Source organism: Polypterus senegalus, chromosome 8 (genome assembly GCF_016835505.1).
Source record: "Polypterus senegalus isolate Bchr_013 chromosome 8, ASM1683550v1, whole genome shotgun sequence".
NCBI classification, from domain to species: Eukaryota; Metazoa; Chordata; class Cladistia; order Polypteriformes; family Polypteridae; genus Polypterus; species Polypterus senegalus.
The window spans coordinates 15,425,107-15,451,893 of record NC_053161.1 but is presented as its reverse complement, the minus strand read 5'-3'; the positions used below and the strand labels follow the sequence as shown (position 1 = coordinate 15,451,893).

The window sequence follows — 26,787 nt, the reverse complement described above, 5'->3', positions numbered from 1 at the left end:
AAGATATCGCACAGTCTGGAGTAGAAAATCATCTTTTACCTGGAAAAACGAAACTACAAATCCCATCGTGCATTGCAAAATGGACGGGGCGTGTGTGAAACTCCACGCCTGCGTATCACTCACGGGACGGAACGACAATCCCGACCGCTTTTATATAGAAGGATGGGCCTTTATACCCTTATAATCAAGCCTTTTCATATTTATGGAAGGTATTATTTTTAATTGCAGTATTTTTTTCAAAAGAAGCACAGAAGTCTATTTCTTCCAAGACATCAGATATTTTTAAGGCAATAGATGATTTTAGTGTCAAGCTATAACCAGTCTTGCTGCAAATAAAGTTTGAAAAATAAAAGTGCGACAACTTGGTTGGTAGTTGTCTATCCCCAATCCAAGCAAAGCCAACAGAGGAGTTAATTTAATATTGTTTTAAAAAGTATGAGAGAAATTTCTAAACTGCCTGCCAATAATGATAAACTGATTTACAAGACCACCACATATGTATAAGAGTACCATTTTTGCCACACTGCCTCCAGCATGAAGGGGAAGAGTTTGAATAAGCTTTAGCTAATTTGACAGGAGTAAGATGCCACCTATAGTTTATCTTCAAGCTAAGCTCTATGTTTAATGCTATGTGTAGATTTGTGTAATATAGTCAAGGCCAAGAGCCACTGCTCATCAGAAAAAGCATGGTTCAGATCTCTTTCCAATTTTAAGATAGATTTATATTTTGAAAATTGATTTGTTATCCAGTAATGAATAAAGTGTAATTTAATTCCTTTAGTTTTAAAAGAAAAATCTGCAAACCATCATGCAAAGGAGGTAGAGCTTTCAATCGGTTCAAGAGTGCGGGAGTTAATACAGCTGCGTACCTGAAGATATTTATAAAATTCCTTATATGAGATATTAAAGTGTTCATGGAGATACTGAAAGGAATGAGGGGTGTTGCTGGAAAAAAGGCAGGCTAATGTATCAAATCCATTTTGCTTCCATATGCATAGATTTAAATCTGGGATTAAATGCTGAAATATTGTTAAATGAATCATTTTGAGAGGAACAGAAAATTCTTTATTTTTATGTTGATAATATTTCCAAACAAACACTGCTGAAGAAACTGAAGTTAATTAAAAAGGAAGATAAATTAAATCCAAGTCAAATAAGCCAAAGCAAATCTACCAAATCAGGATATCCACTTATGTGCAAAGCTCTATTTTAACCCAATGTTTAGAACTGTCAAGAGACCACCATTGTCTCAGTTGATTTAGTATTACTGCTCTATTGCAGTCATGCAGGTCTGGGATTGCCATACTTCCCATTTGGCTGAGTCTTTTCAGAGTAAATCGATTTATTCTGGGCTCTCCAGACTTTCCACATAAATTTAAAAATATCTTTTTGCAAGGTTCCTATAACTTTGCTAGGAAACAAAAAAAGAATGTTGCAAAAAAAATAAGACCTTTGGAAGTACAATCATTTTTGTTGCTAAAGTTTTATCTACCCAAGATAATGACAATGAGTTAAGGTGCTTAAAATCTTCATTAATGTTATTTGATAAATTTAGAAAGTTAATACTTATTCATTCCTTTGAAGAATTTGTTAATGATACAGTAATCCCTCCTCGATCGCGGGGGTTGCGTTCCAGAGCCCCCTGCGACAGATGAAAATCCGTGAAGTAGAAACCATATGTTTGTATGGTTATTTTTATATATTTTAAGCCCTTATAAACTCTCCCACACTGTTTATAAATATTCCCCGCAGAGTTATACAGCATAAACCCTTTGTATTCTCTTAGATATTAGGTAAGATTCATTGAAATTATGTATGTAAACACACTGTTTATATACAGTAAAACCTAATTATTATTTTAAAGATATCGAGTGTCTCCGATATCACATATGTTACAGCCATTACGATAGACAGGCCACCAGCAATAAATACGTACAATGCAAGAAAAATAGTATACAGTAAATGTGTGTACAGTGACACTAAACGTACATATATGCAATAAGTACTGTAAGTAGAAAATTATGGTTACTCACCAACAATGACACGATGACTTGTCCGATAACAATGAGTTTAATTTTACTGCACAACAAAGGAGAGCGTTACAGCCCTGCCGTTGTTCTTCTTCTGGCAGTCTTCAATCCAAATCCCTAAAGCAGATTCCATCCAGGCTACTGCTTTATTACGTCCACTTACAACTCGTTTTGCGCCCTGGTTATAAGGACACTGCAGCCATAGATCTTATATGCTTTTCCTCCTTTTTAAATAAAAAGAATCGTAGCCTCATTGATGCCGTAATGGCATCCTACAGCGGTGCAGCTTTTCCCTTCCTTCAACATATCCAAAACTTTTACCTTTTTGGCAATACCTTGGGCACGGCCCCTGAAGCAGTAGCAGGAGCAGATCATTTTGGAGCCATAACGAAGGGCTTGACTACACACAAAGATAAACACAAAAGAGCACAAAAGTTAACTCTTTACACAGCGAAACACGTTGATGCGGAATGAGCGAGACGAGACTTCCTGGTTAACGCCGCGGAATCGAATTCGGCGCTCCGTCGCTGAGCCAGTCAGCACACAGGAACTTAACTGCATGCTCTGATTGGTTAGCTTCTCAGCCATCTGCCAATAGCTTCCCTTGTTTGAAATCAACTGGGCAAACCAACCGAGGACGCATGTACCGGAAATAAAACGACCCATTGTCTGCAGAACCCGCGAAGCAGCGAAAAATCTGCGTTATATATTTAGATATGCTTTCATATAAAATCCACGATAAAGTGAAGCCACGAAAGTCGAAGCGCGATATAGAGAGAGATTACTGTATACCCAAATATGATACTGAAGAATTTTCCCAATTGTATTTAAATTTGGCTTTCATTGTTGAAAGTGAAGGGGCAGAGATAGCTATAGTAAGGGCCTGACATTTTGTGTCATTAATTTTGTAATTAGAACAAGCTGTAAACTTAGTTATAACGTTTTGAAATGATTCCAGGGAATTAAAATGATCTGTTAATGCAATTAGTACATCATCTGCAGACAGTCCAATGTGAATTCCCTGCAGCCCCCGATTAGAATAAATATGCTCAGCAAATGGCTCCATAACGAGAGCAAATATTAAAGGTGAGAGAGGGCAACCTTGTCTAGTCCCATTTGAAATGTCAAAGGGCACTGACAACAACCCCTCTGTAAAAACACTAGCTGAAGGTTTTAAATATAATGATAGAATAGCCTTACAGATGGGTACTTTAAGATTAAATTTACTCAAAACTTCAAATAAATATAGCCAATGAACACGATCAAATGCTTTTTCTGCATCAAGAGTTAATAAAATAGTGGGGATAGATTTAGATTCAACATATTCAATGATATCAATGAAACACTCGTGCTGTCTGGTGCTTGTCTCCCAGGTATAAAACCAACTTCATCAATATTAATTATAGAGGGCAAAATTAAAGCTAATCCTGAGGCAAATATTTTAGCATATATTTTTACATCAGAATTATGCAAAGAAATGGGATGGAAATTTTCAGGAGATGAAGGTGGTTTGGGGAAAGTAACCACAACTGGTTCAAGCATTTCTTTAGGAAACTGTGCATTTGAAATGGCTTCATTAAAAGTAAAGGCGAGGTATAAGCTGGGCTGTATGTTTCTTATAATACTCTTTAGTAAAATCATCACCTCCAGGAGCTTTGCTATGTTTAAGAGATTTTATAGCTGCATTAACCTCTTTTTGAGAGATATGGGGGTACTGTATTAAGTTTCATTAGCTGTTCTGTTGATACAGTTGGAAGTGTTACAAATTCCTTAATAACTGTAGGATTGGGTTGTGGGATTTGGGAATCCTGATTTAAATTATATAATTTAATATAGTATGATCTAAATTTGTCTATAGTAGCTTTGGGGACTCACAATCGTGTTTCCGTCTTTCCCAATAAGAAAAGAAATTTTAGTTTTAGCCATATGTGTTTTAAACTTATTACCCAACATTTTATTAGGTCTTCCACTTTGTGCATAATATTTAAGCCTCAGTTTCTTCATAGCTAATTCATATTTATTGAGTTTGAGCTCATTGAGTTGTCTCCTAATCTATTTTATTTGATTTATCAAAGTAGATTAAAAGGACTGTTTATTCTGAAGTTCTAGATTATGTAAACAAGTAAGTATATTATGCCTTCTTTCAGTCTTTTTTTTTCATTAGGGGCGAGCTAAATAAGAACCCCTCTCTTATATGCTTTATGTGCACACCATAATGTGGCACTGCTCAAAACTGAACCATCATTTGTATGAAAGAATTCTTTAAGAGACTGTTCAATCTGTAAAGAAGTCATAGAATAATTAAATAATTATTAAGTCTCCAAGGCCTGCTATTAGGTAAACCAGAGCTCTGCTCCTATTGTGCTAGCCTTTAATGGCACACTAGGACTGTTAAGACAGCAGATTTAACAGGGATGCAGACATCCAGCTGTGCTGTCACACACTTACATTGCAAAGAAAATGACTGAGCGCTTCGTAGAAAGGCCCAGCCTAATAAAGGTATAAATCAGAGTTGAACTGACATCTCTGCAGAGGCAAACTACATGAGCCAGAAGAGGCAAAATTGACTCAAGTCAGAACAAAGATGTATTAATTCAAGGAATGACAACTGTGATAGACAAAATAATGCACCTATGGGAAGGTACAGATTATGTAACTGGAAATGAAAGTTTTCTTCATAAACTAGTGCCACTCATCCCATCTGAGATTTTTTCTCCAAAACACCTTACCAAACTCTGAGGAGACTCTCTCAGGGTACTCTCCCTCAGAGGAAAACTGTTTTCATTCTCCAAAATGACCTCGCTCTTAAAACTGCTCTTTGAATCTATAACACTAATCAGCTGTTCTCTCTCTCTTTGGGGAGTTGAAAGCTGACATCCATTTTGCCAAGTCGAGCACTGAGTCAAATCTGAAGACTGAGAAGCAGGTCTTAGTTCAAGAAGGGAACTTCAGCATCTAAACTCATCTAATGCTTTTCCCTATGAAGTCATAGATGACACAGCAAGGGCCTAACTGAAAAAAGCACTGCACACCACAGACAAAGAATCATATTACAAAGAGAAAGTGTGTGATCCAATTCAACAAGAATCCAGAGAAACAACAACAGCCAACAACTCAACACAAATCTAGCCATCATCTTTAAAGAGTTGGTACTGTAACAAAACACCAAGTAAACAGCCAGCCTATATGTTATGTGTGTCTGCCTAAAGTGTCTGTGTCCAGTCTTATATGCTAATATATATGCCATTATCACATTTCGATAATCCTTGTGTTTATGAATACTGCATTACTCTGTTTCTTAAATGAGTGGGCTTCAGTTACAATGATAAATCTAAAGGCCAGAAACCCACCACCTCTAAAAGAGCAAGGTAAGGTAACAAAGCAGGAGCCTTACTGAATTATTTAATTTAGTATCACTGAAGGCAAAACACATACATAACTGAGTTAAATCCCGCAATTCCTACATTTTGCAAATTTAGTCTCCAAAGCACAGGGGCTGAAAATATTCAGAAAGAACAAATTTACTTCTGTTGTTCTTCATTTTTTAAAATAAAATATCCTTAAATTTTATGTGTCAGTGCTTGGAAATTAAAAAATCACAAACAAAAACATTTCATTATGAGATTTGTTACTCGGTAAAATGAAAGAATTGGTCAAAACGTCTAAAGAAACTGTATGCACACACACAAGGGGTGATCAAAATTGCAAAGCCTCCCTAAACAGTAATATACTTATGATAAAGTTCACAACACCCTTCTAGTCTATACAGCCATACCTTTATTTCTTGCTTCTGCATCCACACACCTGTACATGTAGCTGATTTTATGTCTTGGCATGGTGCCCTCCAGATTGGGATACAAGTAGTGGTCACTCCGGGTCAGGTTTGGAGAACAGGACAGACATGGCATCTCTACAAATTGTTTCAGAAAGCAGCTTTTGTAACCCGTGCATCCATCAGAAGCATTACCATCAAAAACAAAGGTTTTTTGGCATTTTTCCCTAATTAATTACCAGAAACGCCAAAGCATATCAATGAAACAATGGCTGTTTATGTAGGTCTTTTATGGACTACACCTTTAACATCAAAAGATACTAAACCCATGATCTTGCTCTGAAACATAATAAATTGTTCATAGTGAATATAACTAAACGCATTACTACTCCCTATAGTGCTTGCTACCTCATACACTGTCACTAATTGACTCTCCATTCCAATTTGCTCTATGGCAGTAACATTTTCATTTGTCATTTAAGTCAATGGTTGGCCAGAAATCCTGCCATGACAAGCTTCTGTGGCCCTAGTGGTCACAGGTGCCTTTTCCACAGATTTTCTTCCTGCAGAGCTTCATACAGACACCATTTCAGACACTGTCCTACATGAAGCTTCAAGAGGCTGACCTGAAAACAACTTTCTAACAAATGTACCCTTGAACCAGCCATCAAACAGTGTCAGCATTTTATACAAAACCTTCAAGACTGCTACCATAACAACTTTTAAAACATTCTGGGAACAACCTGCGGTTAAGCATACAGTATGTTGCCAATAAGCAACATATTCACAAATATCAAAATTTTGAACTCTGCCAGTAGATTAGTTTCAGTGCATCTTTGTAGAGCTCACTTTCTCCTTTGAAATAGTTTTTTTTTTTTTAAATCTTTTTTGGGCTTTTAGTACCTATTTAATTATTTAAACTCTCTCTTTTGCCAATTATCTAAATGACTGGTCCCAACAGAGTATCTTTCACAAAATGACAGCTTCAGAAATGGAGACGATAAGAATAGCACTTGTTCATCTAAAAAAGTGGCAAGGCACTGGGAGTCTAAATGCCCCAAGTAGCAAAAAAAGTTGCACACTATTCATAAGAAAGAAACCATAGGACCAGTTCAGACAGCCAGGAATACACCAGCTTCCTGTTAACACTTCATTTCCTACAAATCTTTTAAGGGTAGTTAAAATGTCAACTATCATGCAAGTGAATGACGTTGCTCTCCAAGTGTTCTCTAGTCACCTAGTCTTACTTTGCATTATATTGGCATACCTGCATTTTCTAATTTGAGCTAAGTTGTTTGTGATCTATCTGCACAGGCAAACACCACCGCTGACTGTGTACTTTGCTGCTAGCCTTTCTTGTTTGGATACATTCTAAGTTGTGTTTAAATAAGATCAAGTATACCAAGAAGTGGTGTTCATTTCATAAAGTCCACCATTATTTTAGATTCATTATCAATGGGTCTCCAATCCAAGATAAAACAAAAGAGGCAACTGCCCACAACAAGAAGGGACATCTTCAAAAACGATACTGTGGAACGTGACCCAGACACAGACAGATGGACAATGGTTTTGCACCCAACACACTATTATTTATTTACAGTATTTATAATTATCTTTCGTGCATAAACCCAGTGCCTCCTGCACCGATCCCCCAAAGTCCAGGCCTCTCTTCCCATTGCCTTCCTTCTGACCGCCTCCACTCCTCTCTCTCAGCTCCGTCCTCTTCCACCCGACTCTCGCTCTCAAACACAGGGAGGCGGCCCCTTATATACCAGCCCGGATGGGCTCCAGCTACTTTCTGGCAGTCCTCCGCGGACACACCCCTGTGTGGCGGAAGTGCCGGCTGTGCACTCGGAAGCCCTCCGGGTGTCCCCAGTCTTCTTCCCCCCAGCACTTCCTGGTGTGGCGGAAGTGCGGAGGTCCAGGGTTCTTCAGGCACCGTGGCGCCCCTTGGCAGTGGCCACAGGCCCCTACAGGGTTGGGCTTCCAAGCCCTCTACCTGTGGCCCCCCAACACTACCAGGGCAGTCGCCCCTCGTGGTCTGGAGGAGGCACAAACCCTCCTCCGGTTCTCCTGGGCGTCCCGGCTGGATACCACCCCCAGCCGCTCACCACAATACATTCAGGGTTAATATTCCAGTTATTAATATCACTAATGTGATCTAAAACTCATATTCAGACGCTAAAAGGGAACATAAAGATTATTCCCTAAGGAAAACTTTTTTTAATCTTTCCAACTAAAACTAAAAGGAGATATTTGTTTACATCACTAAATAAGTTATATAGCACCATATTATCATTTGAGTAGTATTAATTCTACCAAAGTTGACAGTGTAGACAATAAGCAGAAAAAGAGACAAAGCACAGCATTGACAGCATACTTCTTGAGACAGAGGGATATTAGCTTTATGAAATCCAGACTGACAACAACAGGTCTGTTACTCAAGTAAATGTTCCCTGGACCATGAAGGATCAATGTTGTTTAGACTGTGGAGGACAGCCTATGGTACAGTGTGTGTGCAGGGCAACTTGGTGCCACTAGGGAGAGCTCCTCAAGTGTACTAGCAAGCCTTTGATAGTGGTGGCTGGATAACCACAAGTGTTTTTTGGTTTTTTTTTTTATAAAAAGGAAAAAAAAAAGAAAAAGGTTTGAAACAAATAAACCCCCACCCCTAAGAAAGACAGCTAGGCCAGCAGTGTAAAACTTTATGCTAGTAAAGACAAATGAATAGATAAAATAATAAATGAATAGAGATAAATGGAATAAAACAGGGGAGAGAACCTGCATCCTCAATTTAAATGCTTATTCTAAAATGTTATTGCCAGGTTTTGAAAAAGGTTCGCACAGATCCTGTAAATGCGAATTAGATTTTTTCCAGTTTCAAATAGTATATAACATCCATTACCCACTGACTTAAAATAGGTGAGTTAGGATTTTTCCAACTGAGCAAGATAAGTCTATGTGCCAATAGTGTAGTAAAGGCAATCACAGTTTGTTTGTCCATCTCCACTTTAAGCCCATCTTGAATACAGTAATCCCTCGCTATATCGCGCTTCGATTTTTGCGGCTTCACTCTATCGCGGATTTTAAATGTAAGCACATCTAAATATATATCACAGATTTTTCGCTGGTTCGCGGATTTCTGCAGACAATGGGTCTTTTAATTTATGCTACATGCTTCCTCAGTTTGTTTGCCCAGTTGATTTCATACAAGGGACGCTATTGGCGGATGGCTTAGCAGCTACCCAATCAGAGCATGTATTACATATTAACTAAAACTCCTCAATGCTATAAGATATGCATCCCGCGCGGAGCTTGATTGTTTGCTTGTCTCTGCCTCTCTCTCACCCTCTCTGACATTCTCTGCGCCTGACGGAGGGGCTGTGAGCAGAGGTGCTGTTTGCTTAAAAGATACTGACGCTCCTCTAAAAAAATGCCGCTTTATTGCGGTGCTCAGCATATTTAAAAGCACACGTATTGATTTTTTGATTGTTGCTTTAATCTTGCTCTCTCTCTGTGACGTTCTCTGCGCCTGACGGAGGAGATGTGAGCAGAGGGTCTGTTTGCACAGAGGCTGTTTGCTTAGAAGATACTGACGCTCCTCTAAAAAATGCTGCGGCAAACTTAAAAGCACACGTATTGATTTTTTGATTGTTTGCTTTTCTTTGCGAGCGATCTCTCTCTCTCTCTCTGAAATTCTCTGCTCCTGAAGAGAAGATATGTTTGCATTCTTTTAATTGTGAGAAAGAACTGTCATCTCTGTCTTGTCATGGAGCACAGTTTAAACTTTTGACTAAAGGGTGTTATTTCATGTCTAGAGGGCTCTAATAATGTTAACAGTGTGAGAGAGTTTATAAGAGCTTAAAATATATAAAAATAACTACACAAATATATGGTTTCTACTTTGCGGATTTTCGTCTATCGCGGGGGGTTCTGGAATGCAACCCCCACGATCGAGGAGGGATTACTGTACACCAAACAGAGCTGTTAGTGGATTAGGAAGGATTGTGACATCCAAGCTGTCTGAAACACATTTAAAGATTTTGGTCCAAAATGAAGTTAATTTGGTGCAGGCCCAAAACATGTGACCCAGTGAGGCCGGAGCTTCATTGCAGCGTTCACAGGTTGGATTTTGCCCTGAAAACATTTTGGACAATTTTAAATGAGAGAGATGCGATCAATATATAATTTTAAATTGAATAATTCTATGCTTTGCACATGTGGAGCTTGAGTGAATTAGGTGCATTGCTACTTTCCACTCCTTTTCTGAAATATTGAGTAAGAGATCCTTTTCCCAATTTTCACTTGGATCTTTAAAAGGGAGGGACTTTAAAATATTTTTGTATATTTCAGAAATGCTGTCCGAGTCCTCGAGACAGAGAAACATTTTTTTTCTGGTATAGAGGTAGGTGGGAGGTGAGGAAAATTGAACAGGTTCTGTTTAACCAAGTTTTGAATTTGAAGGTAGTGATAAAAATGTGTTGCTGGTAAGTTAAATTTGGAGTGTAATTGTTCATAGGATGCTAGATCTCTAAGTGATTTAATCTGAGATGTTTTCCAGGTATTAAAAACTGTGTACGTTTGAGAGGGAGGGAAAAGGTGGTTTTCGTGCAGAGGTGCCACGGATAAAAGCTTCTCTATCTTAAAATAATTCCTATATTAGTTCCATATTCTGATTGAGTGAAGCACAATTGGGTTGTTAGTATATTGCCGATAACTTGTATTTATAGGGGTATAAAGCAAGGAATATAAAGAAATACTGCAGGATTTTATTTCTATTGCAACCAAACCTGTGTATGTTTGTCTATTTCTGTCCATGTCCAGGTTTTTATAGTTTGTATGTTTGCTGCCCAGTAATAAAATTGAAAGTTAGGTAGAGGCATACCGCCTTTCACCTTAGGTCTTTGTAGGGTCGTCCTTTGGATAAGTGGATGTTTTGAACTCCAAATAAATGAGGTTATGGTTGAGTCTAATTTCTTAAACAATCTACTGATGTACATCAGAATGTTTTGAAATAAAAAAGGAGCTTAGGAAGGATATTCATCTTAACAATGTTAATTCTTCCAGCTAGAGTGAGATGAAGGGTTGACCATTTATGCAAGTCTTGCTTGATTTTTTCCATGCAGACAGTGAAATTTTGTTAATAAAGAGCTTTATGTTTACTTGTTATGTTTACCCCTAGGTATTTAAACCGATTTGCAATGATAAAAGGGAAGGTTTCCAATCTAATATTGTGTGCTTGAGAATTCACTGGGAAGAGAACACTTTTATTCAAATTGATTCTGAGACCAGAAATATTCTGAAATTCTGTTAGAACTGCAGGCACAGTATTTTCTGGGTCTGATATATACAGTACCATATCATCTGCATATGGAGAAACTTTTTGTTCCAGTCCTCTGATAATCCCCTTTATGTCAATAGCATTTCAACAGTGAATTGCGAGTGGTTCAATGGCATTTGCAAAAAGCAGAGTTTCTAAAGGGTCTGTTTCTTGGCTCCAGATTTAAAGGCCTCTTCATTCAGCATCTAGTCTAGGTGTCACATTATAGCTGCTAACAACAGGCAGAAGGAAGGAAGGTAGGCCAGAGGTTTGGACAGAGAAAGCTGAAATGGTGTAATGAACAAAGTAAGGGGTACTATGGCAGACCAGAAGGCTTAGGCTTTGCTATTTTCATCCCTTACATACTGTATACTCTTTGCTTTCTGCTTGACTGTTCAACTGGTTTGTTAAAACCTCTTTTAACACTTTCCTAATTCTGGTTGTCATATGGAGTCAGGAATGATCAACAAGCAGGCACTACAGTCATACAGTATATTTTGGGCACTGGTTCAAAACAAAATCCTGAATTAAAATTTGTACTTGTAAATTAACTTTCACATTACACAATTTATGTAGAAAAATTTAAGTTTAGACTGTACCATCACAAAAAAACTGCCAGGCTTGTTAAAAAACAAAAATCAAGTCAGTGCAATTCATTAACCACAACCAATTATGTTTTTTCTTATGTGAATTGAAGGTACATGTTTAATTCAAATTTTGTTTTTGTAAAACTGTGACAATTATTTTATTGCCCACTTCAATTGCCTTTCTCAAAATGTTTTAATGCAAATAAGATACATAATGCAAGTTCAGTCAGACTTCCAACAAAAGAACAAAAATATTAAATTATGAAATTTTTGTTTACATATAATACATTTTTCACAACTGTTAATAAATAGTATGCTACAAAGAAGTATCACACAAATTCCAAATAATCATAAACCAAATAAGCTACTAAAAATGTACTTTAAAACATGAAGATGGATCTTTGCCCCCAATTAAACGGTGTCATTTGGTACAACACACATTTATAAAATTTTGTAGATGTGAAAATATTCCTCCTATTGGCAAGACTAAGCTGAGTATATGGTATGTGTTAAAAATCCCTCAAGGAGGTGTGCCTATTGATCAAGATTTCCAGGGAGAGTAAACTCACCCTGGTATATCAAGGCAACTACCCGAATGCTTTGCAGTCAATCCACACTCACAAAACTATTATATTTCCAAAATGGTTTACCATAGACAGGTAACTGCAACTATTTATCATGCCTGAGTCAATCTTTCGGGAGTTTCAGCATGTTTTAGTTATGCTGAAATTCACAGCTGAAGTTGAAACACAGATACAATTGTAATATATAAGATTCAAGTACTGCAACATCCAGAATAAAAAAAAGCATACATGATCTTTTTTAAACAGTAAATTGAAAGCAATAAAAAGGAAAAAAGTTATTTATAATAACAAAATGAAGTTGCTCAAAGAATGAATATGATGATTCATGGGAAAGAATCTGTAATTATCGAGACAGATTTGACTCCTTAGCCATTTTTGTTGCAATGCTCATACATTATGCCCACTGCTTATAGCTAGAACAAGTAAAGAAATTAGAAAAGGTTAGAGAAATTTGAAGGAATCAACAAGACATGGTATGTAAAATATTCCAGATAAATTAATTTATCAGTAAGGTACACAGTACCAGTGTCTGAATTTATTTAAACCTTAATTTGAGTAGATGGAATATATATGTATACCCATATAAATTATACTGAATATATTTAAATAAACAAAATATACACATATTCACAATGTACATGTGAGTGTGGATTTTGACCTTCTGCAATATAAAATATTTCTTCAAGACAGTGCCAAACAGCATGGGATTTCACTGTATCATTCCACTCACCAATCTAGCTTTTGATCAGCAGCAGTTAAAGATGCAAGAGATGCCCCATTTAGAACCTCACTACATCCATTGCCTGAAATATATTTCATCTGGTATACAGCGAGATACATGTGTAACCTTTACAGTACACCATTCAACTTATTATTCACAAACTCACAAATATAAACAGTCACACATTAAATTGTTATTTTTTTTACTTTAAACACACCATGCTCTCTTTTTCAGAAATATTCATTCGAAAATAATACTGATTTTAAGGGAGGCATGAATAAATTTTATGTTACACATATTTTTTGTTGGTACTTTAACAACTGATTTATATGAAATGCAAAACTGATAAACCAGTAAAACAAATAACTCAGCCAGTCACCCAAAGTGTAGCAAGAGTGAGACAAAGCCTCCAAGTTGTTAGAACCAAACATGATATAAATTTGACATGCAGGAGAGAATCCGATTAAAATAAAAAAAAAAAAACAGAATAGTACCATGATAAGACTTACTATTTTTGTTGCAAATTATTGAAATATTAGGCTGAAGTGTACAAAGAGGAGACCAAAAAGAAATAAAAAGTGAACACTAGAATAAAGCATCTTAAAAAATTCTTCTTAAAGGTCTTCATATGTAGAGTGAAACATTTTGACACATTGCAGAAGTCCACAGTTTTGCTCTGATCTATAAAATAATAAATAGAAATGACTTTAAAATATTATTTCAAATAGTATTCTGCAAAAATAAAGGGGAATTTGTGCAAAAACTTAGGAGGCTACAGAAGCTTTCCATTACACTGTAGACTTGAGGGAACTGCTAATGCAGATGTTGTTCCATTTATACAGTGGAAATTCAGAGTCAAAGAATGAATAATTAAGTCAAATAAAAACAATGATATGGTCAGGAGTGCACAAAGATGATATTTCACAATTAAAAGGATGTTCAGTTCTGTCACAAAATCATATTTTCTTCTTACTAACAAATGAACTAATTACTAAATGTTGCTTATCAGCAAGACAGCATTACTGTTCTTATGAAATTCAAAAGAAAATCTTGAATAAGGAACTCTTCATCTTTTTGCAGTCCAAATAATAAGATGTACGAAAGATAAACAGGCAGGCAAATTTGCAGCATATTTAATTCCTCCACAGTAGGTCCAGCGATGGATACGTCTAATTCCAACAGTTGCATATTTAGGTAAACAACTTTGTGGTTTCACTAGTCACATATTTTTCCTGTAAATAAATAAGACTCAAGACCAGTTCAAGTTGAAGCCTTTAGAAAGCATGACTGCCTCCAAATCTTTGTCCTCCTCTTTCTCTCTAAGTCTTTGCTCTTCCAAAAGGGCTACAAGGGAGTCCCGCTGTTCAACTACATCAAGCATTTCACTGAGAATACGCTTTTCTTCTGCAAGCTCTTCTTCTGTCTTCAAGTGGTCTGCAACAAACATTAAAAGAATAATTGCCAAAGGTTCAGTGACTGAATGTTTAAGTATTTCAATCATAAATATACTTTACAGATATTTATTCTTCCTTAAGAACCAATTAACATGTAATTGTGTATGTAGCAATCTCTTAATAATTGTCATTTAATTAACATACTGCACATAGAAATTGTAAGACTACTTGGTTATGGCACTTACTATGCACTATTAAAATAAAAACACATCATATTTTCAAATTCATATGCAACATTTCTTCCCAGATGATTCTGAATAACTCAAAGTAATGTTCTATTATACACTGTGAAGTGTGCTGTAATTTGTTTAAGACAAGAAAGAACATGTTCAATTACTGTACCAATAGCTGCAAGGACAGCCACTTTTTCATTAATTTTTACTCTAGGTACTTAAGTCATTAAACACACAAAATGCACTAAAAAGACAGGATGAGGGGATAGATCTTTCTTACATTAAACAAAAAATCATTAATTTCTCAAAAAAAGGGGCATTTCTAGCAACATTATTCAATGCAGAAACGAGCCCAGATGAGACATATTACCAATGCAAAACACAAATATGCACACGGTTTGATGGCTTTTGGATGTGAGTGGGAAAAAATGAAGTTCTCACCAAAAAAAAAAGCTACCACCCAGGCAGATATCTTGAAAAGACCAATGAAAAAAGGTACAACATTGCATACTTAAAATCTTAAGGTTTGGTAATAAGGTAGCCTATGATAAATAATGTTTGCAATAAACAACAACAAATTTATTTTATTTTTCAAAATACCTAAATAATTTTCTACCTCTCAACTCAGACTATTCCAGTTGTTGGTCAATTTAAAACTAATAGTAACATATCAATGACCAAAAAAGAAAAAAAAATTACAGATGGTTTTTAGGTGCACTGGTAAAAAAGAATGTAAAGCAACTTGGTCGTCATGATTTCATTGAGATAACTAGAATAAAGTGCACAGTACAAATTTTTTAATTTTGAAAAACTCTCATTTAAAAGCATTAGCGAATTTACAAAATCATCTTTCTTATAACAGAAAAAAATTACTTATTTAAAATTATTTTCAGAGAGGTTATTACAAATTTATTTTCTTCTTTTCCTCTTGTGAAACACCATCAGAACTGCATGTGTGGCAAGGAGCATTTGTTTGTGTTAATCTCTGTCAAGTCATCTCAATTATCTGCTACTTGAAATTGCATCAGGTAAGTTACTGTATATGATCTATGTAACTGTCAGATCAGGATGGGAAGAATGCACTGGTACAGAGCGTTGACGTACACACCACACGATGAAACAGCTGGGGATTCTGGATGGCAACCCAGAGGCAGACACACGGTCCAGTCCCATCCTCCGAAAATGACCATCTTACTGACACTTTTAGCAAATGTTTTACTTATTTGTTAAATGCAGCAGGATTTTGTCAGATTGTCAAAGATCCAACTCAATCATAATCACACATTAGATTTGATTAAAACTTACAAAGTTGAAATTCAAAATTTAAATATTACTCCATTACATGAAGTTATTTTTGATCACTACTTAATTACATTTGATTTAATCCTGCCCTTGTCAACGCAACAGATTAAAACAAAGACAGTGTGACATCTAGATTGTAATTCTGCTTCAAATTTTATAGATACTTTGAAGCAAGTCGAGGCTAATTGTGGAAACCATTTAGATCAGTTAACATCAAATGTAAAATTGGAAAGCAATTTAGATCAGCTAACATCACATTATAATGTGACCTTGAGAGATGCTCTGGACGCAGTGGCTCTCCTTAAAGCAAAAGTGATAAAAGCACATAGAAACTCTCCCTGGTTTAATGAAAACACAAGCTATTAAATTAGATTGTCAAAAACTGGAGCACAGATGGAGAACAACAATGTCTTTTAAACTGCATGGACAGAGTGTTAAAAATATAAAAAGCTCTCTTTAAAGCTCGGTCAGAATATTATTGTACAATGATAGATAGCAATAATAAAAATCCTTGGGTACTGTTTAGAACAGTGGCTAAATTAACAAATGAGAATTCAGATCTACAGTGCAAGATACCAACAGATATTAGCAGTACAGACTTTATGAACTTCTTCAATGAGAAAATTAAAAATATAAGATCCCAAATCTCAGCATCACAGTACAAAATGCATACTAGCTTAGCAGACCCTGTCTCACATTGGATTCAGCACTTTACCAATTTTAATCCTGTAACTGAGCAGGAAGTCTTAACTTTAATTTCTAAAATGAAACCCACTACTTGTTCCCTAGATCCAGTGCCAACAAAACTAGTAAAAAGTGCAATGGATGTTCTTGCAACGCTTATTCTAAACATTATCAATAGTTCATTATTGCATGGCACAGTACCTGATGCACTAAAAGTGTCAGTCATTAAACCCTTACTTAAAAAGTCAGACCTAGACCCACACATACTTAATACTTATAGACCTATTTCAAATTTACCCTCTCTCTTTAAAGTACTAGAAAAAGTAGTCACCAGTCAGCTTCAGTCACAACTTACACATTACAATTTATTTGAGAAATTCCAGTCTGGTTTTCACACTGGTCATAGTACAGAAACGGCACTAACGCGGGTTGTAAACGACATTCTGATATCCTCTGATGAAGGAAACTCCACTGTAATTATGTTGTTAGACTTAAGTGCAGCATTTGACACCACTGACCATTCTATTTTACTGCATAGGCTAGAAAATGATGTTGGGCTTACAGGCCCCGTGCTCGCTTGGTTCAGTTCTTATTTATCAAATCGATTCCAGTATGTATAGAAATGTGCTGACAGTACTCCATCATAATACACAGAAGTCAGATATGATGTCCCGCAGGGCTCAATACTGGGACCTTTACTTTTTTCACTTTACATGCTTCCACTTGGATCTATCATTAGGAAACATAATGTTAATTTTCACTCGTATGCAGATGACACCCAGTTATACCTTTCATTTATATCATATGAAAGTTCTCCAATGTTGTCTTTAATTAGTTGTGTTAGTGAATTAAAGGAGTGGATGGATGAGAACTACCTATCTTTAAACACCGATAAAACAGAGATGTTAATTGTTGGAGGGAATGACGCTGATCACAATATTTTGTCATTATTTAACTCAGTTGGAATCACCATTAATTTTACTGAATCAGCCCGCAATCTAGGAGTTATCTTTGACTGTAGCATGTCATTTAAAGTGCATATTGACGCTTTCTAAATAAACAGGATTCTGAGAAATTAATTCATGCATTTATTTCTAGTAGGATTGACTACTGCAATGCGGTGTTCACTGGATGTTCAAACTGTTCCTTATACAGCCTCCGGTTAATCCAAAATGCTGCTGCAAGAATTATTACAAGAACAAAAAAGTATGAACATATAATATCAATTCTTAAATCCTTACACTGGCTCCGGGTTAAGCTTAGGGCAGATTTCAAAATCCTCCTTTTAAAATATAAAGTATTAAATGGCCAAGGTCTGTCTTACTTGTCTGAACTTATCATGACTTACAAACCAGAGTGCACATTAAGATCTCAAGGTACCGGTCTGCTTATGATTCCAAGAGTTAATTAAATAACAGTGGGAGGTCGAGCTTTTAGTTACAGGGCCCCTAAACTGTGGAATGGTCTGCCTGCTACTATAAGAGATGCCCCTTTGGTATTAGCTTTTAAATCCCTGCTGAAGACTCACTACTGTCAATCTCTCTGTAGACAGACACACTGCTGATGGCTGTGCCCAAGAGGTCATTAAAGGCCTGGATCTTGGTTTTTATCCAGGACACTCGCAAGCCCAGAAACTCAGACTCCTCGCTCAGTCTTTTGAGAGCCCCAATCAAAGCCTCCATTGACTCTGCAAACATCATAGCATTGTCGGCAAAGTCAAGATCAGTGTATCTCTCTTTACAAACAGATGCCCCACGGCCACTGGAACCCATGACCCTGCCCAACACCATGTTCAGGCAAGCACTGCATAGAGTAAGCAGCAAGAACATACCTCTGACGAAACCCCAGAGTCAACTGGAAAAAACACAGAGGTTCTGCCTCCACTCTGCACAGCACTCACAGTACCAATGTACAGGCCAGCCATGATATCCAGCAACTAAAGGGGATCCCATGAAGTCTCGGGATGTCCCACAAGGCAGCTTGAATAACTGAGTTGAAAGCTCTATGAAAATCGACAAACGCTACAAAGAAACAATGCCGATATTCGCATTTGTGCTTCATTAGAGCCCTCAGTGCTAGGATGTGGTCGATGGTAAGCTTCTTTGGTGTAAAATCAGACTGCTGCAGTTGTTGGTAGGTAAGCAAGCAATCACGGATCCTATTGAGGATGACCCTAGCAAGGACCTTACCTGGATAAGAATGCAAAAGAGTGGTCTGTATTCACTTTTTCCATGTGGAGTTTTCTTTGCTTACCCTGCATCGATTTCATCCCATACCCTAAACACACATGAGCTCGTTTAATTAGCAATATTAGCAGCACTAACTAGCGTGTGTGTTCACTCACTTTTCAGTTGGTTTATGGCTCATGCATAGTGCACCTAGTATGGAATCCACCTACCTGAAAACCAGACTAGTATAAGAAGGATGCAATGCTACTTTTTTATCAGACAGTATTGCAGTGGCTAAGCAAAAAGATGATGTGGTGATTTGTGATATTTTGTGAACTAACCATTTTTGTTGTCTGATTTAACATGTATTGCTTTTTATGCTACAACTACATCTACTCCTTTGTGTCAATTTATTTATTTATTTATAGACGGCATACTTATTCCAGAGTGTTATGATTTTAGTGATACACACAAAAAAGTTAAATAAAACAAAGACCTAAAGTTTAATTAAATTTAAATTATTTATTACTAACATATCAGTAGATTAATGAACTTGTAGATAGATAGATACTTTATTAATTCCAAGGGGCAATTCACACACTCCATTGTATCTAATTTGCACAACTTTACCTTTTCATAATAAGCAGATACTAAGTTAACAATGAGAAAAAAAATAACTATAACTTACAACAACCCTTGAGAAGTGAATATAAAAATACATTTCTGTTAAAAGATCAAAACATCTCTTACTATGCTGTTATATTAAGTTCAATGTTTACTTATATGATACAGTATATCACCATTTCCAATAAGTTCATCTCTTTAAGATATAGCAACAATCTGATGAACATAGTCAATATAAAAGATTTTTTTTCTCTTAAACTAACAAAATTTTCAGAATAAGGATCTGGAAACTTGCAATACCTTCAATGGCCATACGTTCTCGTAACTCCTGTTGTAGTCTGCTTTGTCGATCTTCCAGCTCCAGCTCTCGAGCACTGTGTTAAATCATTGGAAAACAGAAGATAAAAATAAAAATGGACATCATCATAAAAGCAAGCTTGAGAGGGTAAGCAGACACATGACCTTTAATGCAGTGGACCACACAGTAAAATACTACTGACATTTAACAAAAAATAAGGCAACCTAGCATACTTTTTAGTTCTTTGGACTTACAATATCATCAGCTCAGATTCATATCGGACTAAGGCATTTTTCTCTTGGACCAGCTTAAACCACTCTTGCATAAGCTTGGGATCGTCTTTCTTGCCCATTCCTGAGAAAGAAAAAAATTTACTAATATAAGGAAAGCAAATTCAAAATATTATAATGCAGACAAACAAAGTGGATGGCAATTCAGGCAGTGCAGCCAAAGCCAAGCCGAACAATGAAAGAGTAAATGAAGAAAACACGGCTACAATTATTCTTAAAAATGGTTAAACTGTTCAAGTTATTGTAGCATAAATAAACTGATAATATAATATAGATAAAAAAATACATTTTAAATTTTATAAACAGGTGCAGTAATTGTAACCCAAAGATTTCTCTTGAAATATATTATGTAATTAAAAAGCACAAACTAAGCACTGGTCACCTATTTCTTATACTGCAGATAATAAAGTATTCAAATGATGTTAAAATGTTCAGCTACTTATTAAATTAAGGTAGAGTTAATCATTATATATGAAGCTCTGTTATTAGGGGTCTAGCTTGGGAAAATATGAAAACTTTTATCTTGTACATGTAAAAATGCACACTTTGAACTTAGTTATTAATTTATTATAAACATGGGTGTAAACTAAAATGCTTTTCCCTGATACACCAGAACCTATAATAATCACTCATTAATAAGCTAAAGTACTAGTAGCACAATGTAAAAACTCTCCAGTACTATTCCAGGCATCTGTTCATTCAAAAAGATGTATTATTTTACTAATCATGACAGTTTGCATCCTTTGATAATTGTATAGGTTAAAGCACTTATGAAGAACTGTTATGGTATCTTTGGGCAAACAGCACAGTATATCAGAAAGCACTAACTAAATATATTTTAGAAGCATCTGAGAGAATATATTCACATAGCATGCATAAAGTGATGCAGTTATGCAAGACAAGGTCATTTGTACATTTGTAAAAACAAGAAGAGTGTGAGAATTTAGCAAGCAAGAGGAGACCGTTCAGTCCATCAGGTTTGATGGTAATACAGTCTATGGAAATCTGGAAGAAGCACAATTAAATATTGACCCTTGCAACAAAAGACGAGAGGCCGAAAAATAATGTATACACATACACAAAAAAGCAGTGCAAAATGAAAAGCGAATTAATAAACAACAGCAATTTATTTACTCTTTGGTAAAGTAGATGAGTCCTCATGAACCGAAAACTACTTTAAATTAATTTCAAGACCAGGTCCTAAGCCACAATTAACAGCCTTGCAGGTTACATATTAAGTCAGTATCACACTGACCAAGTTTTCCAGTGATTTTCAGTTGTAGCCTTTACTTACTGTACATACTCTTACTGAGTCATGGTGAGTTACTATGCATATCTGTGAATGCCATTTGTGTACTGTGATATCCACAGTGACACAGTCATAACTGTCTGTAACTTGCCACAATGAAACGAATCAGGTTTGATTTTGTGTTAAGCCATAAGTGTGGGCTCTACTATGTAAGGCAGCTGACAACCCGTGAGCACTCACCCGGAATTATTATGGATTCAATAGGGCTTCAAAGTAAGAAGAAATATGGTTGTTTTGGATGATGCAAACGGAAGACAGGTTTAGTGTCCGATGTCTTATGTGTGACAGAATGGGAAGAGAGGGGCTGAGACTGGAGCTGAACTCAGCAAATGTTTAAAACATTTAGGCACCATCAGTGCTGTCAGATACCAGGTTAAATGGCTGTCAAAATTAAACGAGTTTGCAAAATCTGAATGAAACTAGCTTTGTAAATTTTTAACTGTTGCTGAAAACAGTGCTGAAGCAGTCATTTGACTCATTACTCTAGCATGATTTCTGAAAGCAAAAACATATCCACAGCAGTTTTTTTAACAAAATGTTAAAGGATCATGAAAGTAGTATATTAAAGTATTTCAATTCTAGTTATTTAAAGCATGATTTCTAGTGCAACTTACTAGAAATGGAGTCCTTTAATAGTCATATTATTTGCAATGATGCAAATTATGCAATTTGGATGTTTGAATAAAGAAAAATTGATAACAAGAAGGTCCTAAACATTAAACATTTTTGAAAAGTGTCTGTTAAGAATCAAGGCTTAATATAACTTTTCCAGGAAAAGGAAAAAAGGCTAGTGCTGCTAATTAAATTAACTTGCTATATTTTTTTCCAATTCAAAAGGGAAATTCAAATTATGAAACCAAATCAACCTCTCAATGTTAGCAAAAGTCCAGAAATAAATAATACTGTAAAACTTTTTGTTCAAATGTTTTTAATAAATGCTGTATTCATGCAAGTGAATGTGTACAGAAATCTGACAGTATACATGGCATGATGGTTAAAATAAATTCTGGTTCAACTACGGTCACATAATATAATAATATTGCAGTTATTTAAATGTAAAATATAAAATCACTTCAGAACTGAAACATTCATATTTTTTAAATACTCTTATACATCCTAAATTGAATAAAATCAGCATTCTGGGTAAGAGCCTGGTAATTTTATCTTTTGTTTTAAACTACTTCATCATTGTCTGAATGTTCAAATGTATTGATCGTCATACTCTGACATTAAGCTAAATCATTTTCTTCATTCACAAAGGAAATGGAAAGTTCAGAGATGGCACTGTACTGATAAAATACAAAACACCTTTTATTAAAACTATTTTGATTATTGCTACATTGCTGCATATTGATACATATTACAAAATGTATTTATTTAACTAATGGAGTAAGATAGCTGTCTAAAGATACTAAGCACATTAAAAATAATGCTAGTTGTATTCACTTCATCAAAAGAATATATAATCATGCTCAGCAGGTACTTGAGTTAAATCTAATGAGCCAGTGGGTACAAATGCTTTAGTGTCCAAACATTGCTAATTCCTATTCACAGCCTACATAAAAGTACCACCTCCAAACAACATTCTATATACAGTATCTATTATATAAGCTACCTTTAAATCACATAGGAGAAAGGAGTCTGATAACCCTGATTTGTACTTCAGAAGTGCAATTTACCCCCTTTTTGTCTATTAGCTGAGTAGCAGACAAAGAGTGGAATGGAGCAAATCTATATTGTTTCCAAAGTTTTCTGGGTACATATATTTTAAATCTAAGCAACTCTTTACAGGGTTCTTACTACTCTGCATCTCATGATTATTATTACCAAAACTGGACAAGAAGTGAAGTATCTCACTAATCTATCACAGATTGTGCCATCCTCATGTTAAAAAAAACAGAGTGAAGGTGGAATTAAAGAGAGAATGTATATTTCTGCAAGACAGATACAGATTTTTTAACCAAGAAAGGTGAAGAAAAAGTATTTGTTTATCCATCATGGTCAAAATATTTGCAGAGATATAATAAAAATGTGTGCAACTCTTTTGCATAATACGGAGCATTTTTTTGTTATGTGGCCCTTTGAAATTTCACTTCCACCAGCAGAGAAAAGGGAACAAATATCAGTTGTTTTAAAGACCAACTTATATCTTAGATGGGAGGACTTTTATGGTTTTGTGTTTTAAATTGCTGAAGTCCAAGCTAAGTAAGTCTGCCAGGCCTCGCCAAAAACAGGAAGTGGAGCTCCAGGGATATTCAGCTGATCCAACTGTTGAAATGGCAACCCAGCTGCAGCGAATGGCAATTGAAATGTTTTTACTTTACCTTCATGGGTGCAGCAAGGGCAGAAGGAGATAGGTCTTCGGCGAGGAGTCCCAACATTAAGTTCAACTACAACAAGGGGGAGAGGAATGCAGGGAAGGAAAGGAGTGATAAAGAAGGAGAGAGAAAAGTGGAAGGGTGACAGTGCGACAGAGTAAGAGCTCACAGCAAAGGAGAGAATAGGAAAACATAGAAAAGGGGTAGGGAAAGACCAAAGAACAGGGAAAAGGAAAACAAAATCAAAAATAGCAGCTAGAATAAGGAAAAAAACACTTGGAAAGAAAACTGACAAGGTTGAGTACTATTACAGAACAAGCTAAAAAATAGAAAAAAAAAATACTGTGCAAATAGCACATTTTTATAACTTCTGGTTTTATTCTGGAAAATAAGTCAATTTCAGAAAATAATTCATTCATTTAGTATGTACAATGTATTCATAGTAATTGACTGTAGAAAAATGCACTAAAATGCACAATTTCTCTTTCTATTCACAATTTAATATAAATGCTTAAAAGTACTGTCCCATTATTAACAAAACCTATTCTGTATCAATGCCGCATAATATCCTCAAGAACCATAAAAAGAACACCTTGTTTCCACTGCCAGCATTATAAGGCCACAAATTATCTGCAATCCTGGCCACAACATAGCCACCCGATAGGCAGTTTGTTCGTCTGCTCTGCTTTCTGCTAATCAGTTTTAACAGTCTGATTTGGAGTTGCATTTACCTAATCATACACCTCAGTCTATTTTTAATAACAAGAATGTTCCATACAAATGATAATTAGTCTCTAAAATACCAGTTATAGCTGCTTCTGCAGTTTCAATCTTGCACGAAAAACAGGAAGCATAGTCCTCCCTCTGTCTCCCTTTGAATTAGTCAAATCTAATTATATTTATATAGTACCCTTAGTACAGCAATTGCAATTTCAGGTATTTTACAAAAGAGTTAAAGAAATCTAAAAGGAACAATAAAGCAGTAAAACAAGCAATGGTATAAACAATAAAACATGCAATAAAAGAACATAATCACCAAAACAGCAAACACCAATGAAAGAGAAAACAAGACTAAACAGATATGTTTTAAGATTATGTTTAAAAAATGGGCAGTGTTTGCAAGTGTAAGGGAATATACCTGTTTTTGAATTTATCTGCCCTACTGTAATATACATTATTATCATGGACTTAACATTAGTTCATCGACTGTACTTACTCTCAGATCTTCTTTCAATTGGTGCTTCAGAGTGACACAGCACTGTGGGTAAGATTATACTAAAATCATAAAATTCAATATACGATATTGTGCGTAATTGGAAATCTGAAAAATGTAACTTTTATAAACAGTTGGAATTAAAATTTTATCATAGTAAGGAGTGAACATTGTTGAGTTTGCTTTACTGTATGGCTGGGCAATATATCGAGATTTTTAAATATACCAGGATATAAATAGAGTAGGATATGGATTGAGGCAGTATCGTTTATATCGAGTTTAAATAAAGTTTTGGTGTAATCTTGCAGAAAGCCTTTTTTCTTATCCCTCACTGCCTGCTCCATACTTCACTGCTGTGCTCTGCTAGTAGCTTTGCCCCCACTCATGCTGACATTCATGCAAACAACTGTCTCGCAACATGGAGGGGGGCATGACACACAAGTTATAACTGAAGATGACTTAGTATGTAAAAAGAGGAACAATGGATCAATTATTTGGGAGTTTGGTTGGATTTCACAGGTCAGATGAGCAGCAGAATTGTGTAATATGTAGGAAATGCCGAAAGGAGGTAGTGTCAAAAAGTGGGAGCACTACCAATCTTTTTAATCACTTAAAACAGCGGCACAAAATTCAGTATGAATAGGCTGTTAAACTCAGTTCTGTTACTGCAGTTACATAGCATTCGCCACCAGAAACAGCTAAACCAATGCAGATTACATTTCAAGCTTCATTTACCCACGCCTCACCTAATGAAAAAATTGCAAAGTGGTGCGTGTCACTGAGGCAGTTGCTTACTGTATAGCAAAAGATATGCTTCCCATCTCAACAGTGGAAAAGGATGGTTTTACAAGACTGACCAAAATTCTTGACCCGCGAAGTGAATAGCCAAGTTGTAATTACTTTGCAGGAGATGTGCTGCCTAACATGTACATTCAAGTCAGATGTACACTTACCGATCTGATCACTAAATTAAAACATTTCACTTTGTCAACCAATATGTGGTCAATCCACATCTGCAAACCATATTTAAGTGTGACTATTCATTTCATTGAAGAATGGGAGATTAAAAGTGTGTGTTACTTTATGCATCGACTTCATCTGGTAATTGAGTGCAAGCTTCAAAAACATTAACTCCTTAAGTGTTATATTTATCAAAGCCAGAATTACACAGTAAAATTGAGTTTTAAACAGTTAAACACATTATTTCACTGAGTGAAGTTTAAATTAGCTACAGTATAAAATGTATAATAATGCCCTTATTCTAGACTTTTTTTTTTACAAAAATGAAATTTGTTTTACAGATTTATTAATAAAAAAAAAAAATCCAATTTGAAACTGTAACAAATTTAAATGCATGGATAATTTACAGTACAGTTTGTTAACTTGTTTGTTAAAACATTAAAGAGCAAGTAAGAGACAGTTTATGTACAGTATTTATATTATTTTATACTTATTATTTTAACTGTAATACAAGCTGAATTTTCATAGAATTTGAAATTCATTTTCAGAACCCTTAGGCTTGCCATTTTTGCTTACATTTAAGCATTTTATTTGCATTTACACTAGGTGCTTAACCAGAAAGCAGATACAGTAGTTCTTTTAGGTACTGTGGGCCCTGAAGTTAAAATAAATATTAATTTATGTATTTCAACGTTTATTTTGATAAATAAATTCTTGTGATATCTTGTATGGCTTTGGTTAACAACTTAAAATTTTACTCACTTCATAAAAATATGTAGATATATAGTATATAGCCATTCAGCAAAAAATATATTGAGATATGATTTTTTTTGTCCATACTGCCCAGCCCTGCTTCGCTGTATGTTTGGGAAAATCACGGAAATTTTCGTGATATTAGCCAAACTTAGTGAAATGCAGTAAAGTCAAAGTGGGAGGAGGAACTGAACTAGTTTTGAGTGAATTATATACTGTAGGTTTAA

The 26,787-nt window shown here is 35.6% G+C and overlaps 1 protein-coding gene across 21 annotated transcripts in view; it reads right to left on the bottom strand.

Moving 5' to 3' along the window:
- Window positions 1-11,809: 11,809 nt before the first annotated feature.
- LOC120533808 (protein-methionine sulfoxide oxidase mical3a-like) overlaps window positions 11,810-26,787 on the bottom strand; it is a 457,937-nt gene continuing 442,959 nt past the window's right edge. For 17 of the 21 annotated variants that reach the window (XM_039760797.1, XM_039760788.1, XM_039760784.1 and 14 more), the window contains 4 exons: window positions 23,641-23,706; window positions 19,972-20,071; window positions 19,720-19,793; window positions 11,810-14,448 (listed from right to left, as the gene is read on the bottom strand). In XM_039760797.1, coding sequence (XP_039616731.1) covers window positions 14,264-14,448; window positions 19,720-19,793; window positions 19,972-20,071; window positions 23,641-23,706 — 425 coding nt within the window. In that variant the 3' untranslated portion in view covers window positions 11,810-14,263. The remainder of the gene's footprint in view (window positions 14,449-19,719; window positions 19,794-19,971; window positions 20,072-23,640; window positions 23,707-26,787) is intronic. The other 4 variants (XM_039760791.1, XM_039760799.1, XM_039760798.1 and 1 more) reach the window with 1 other exon arrangement.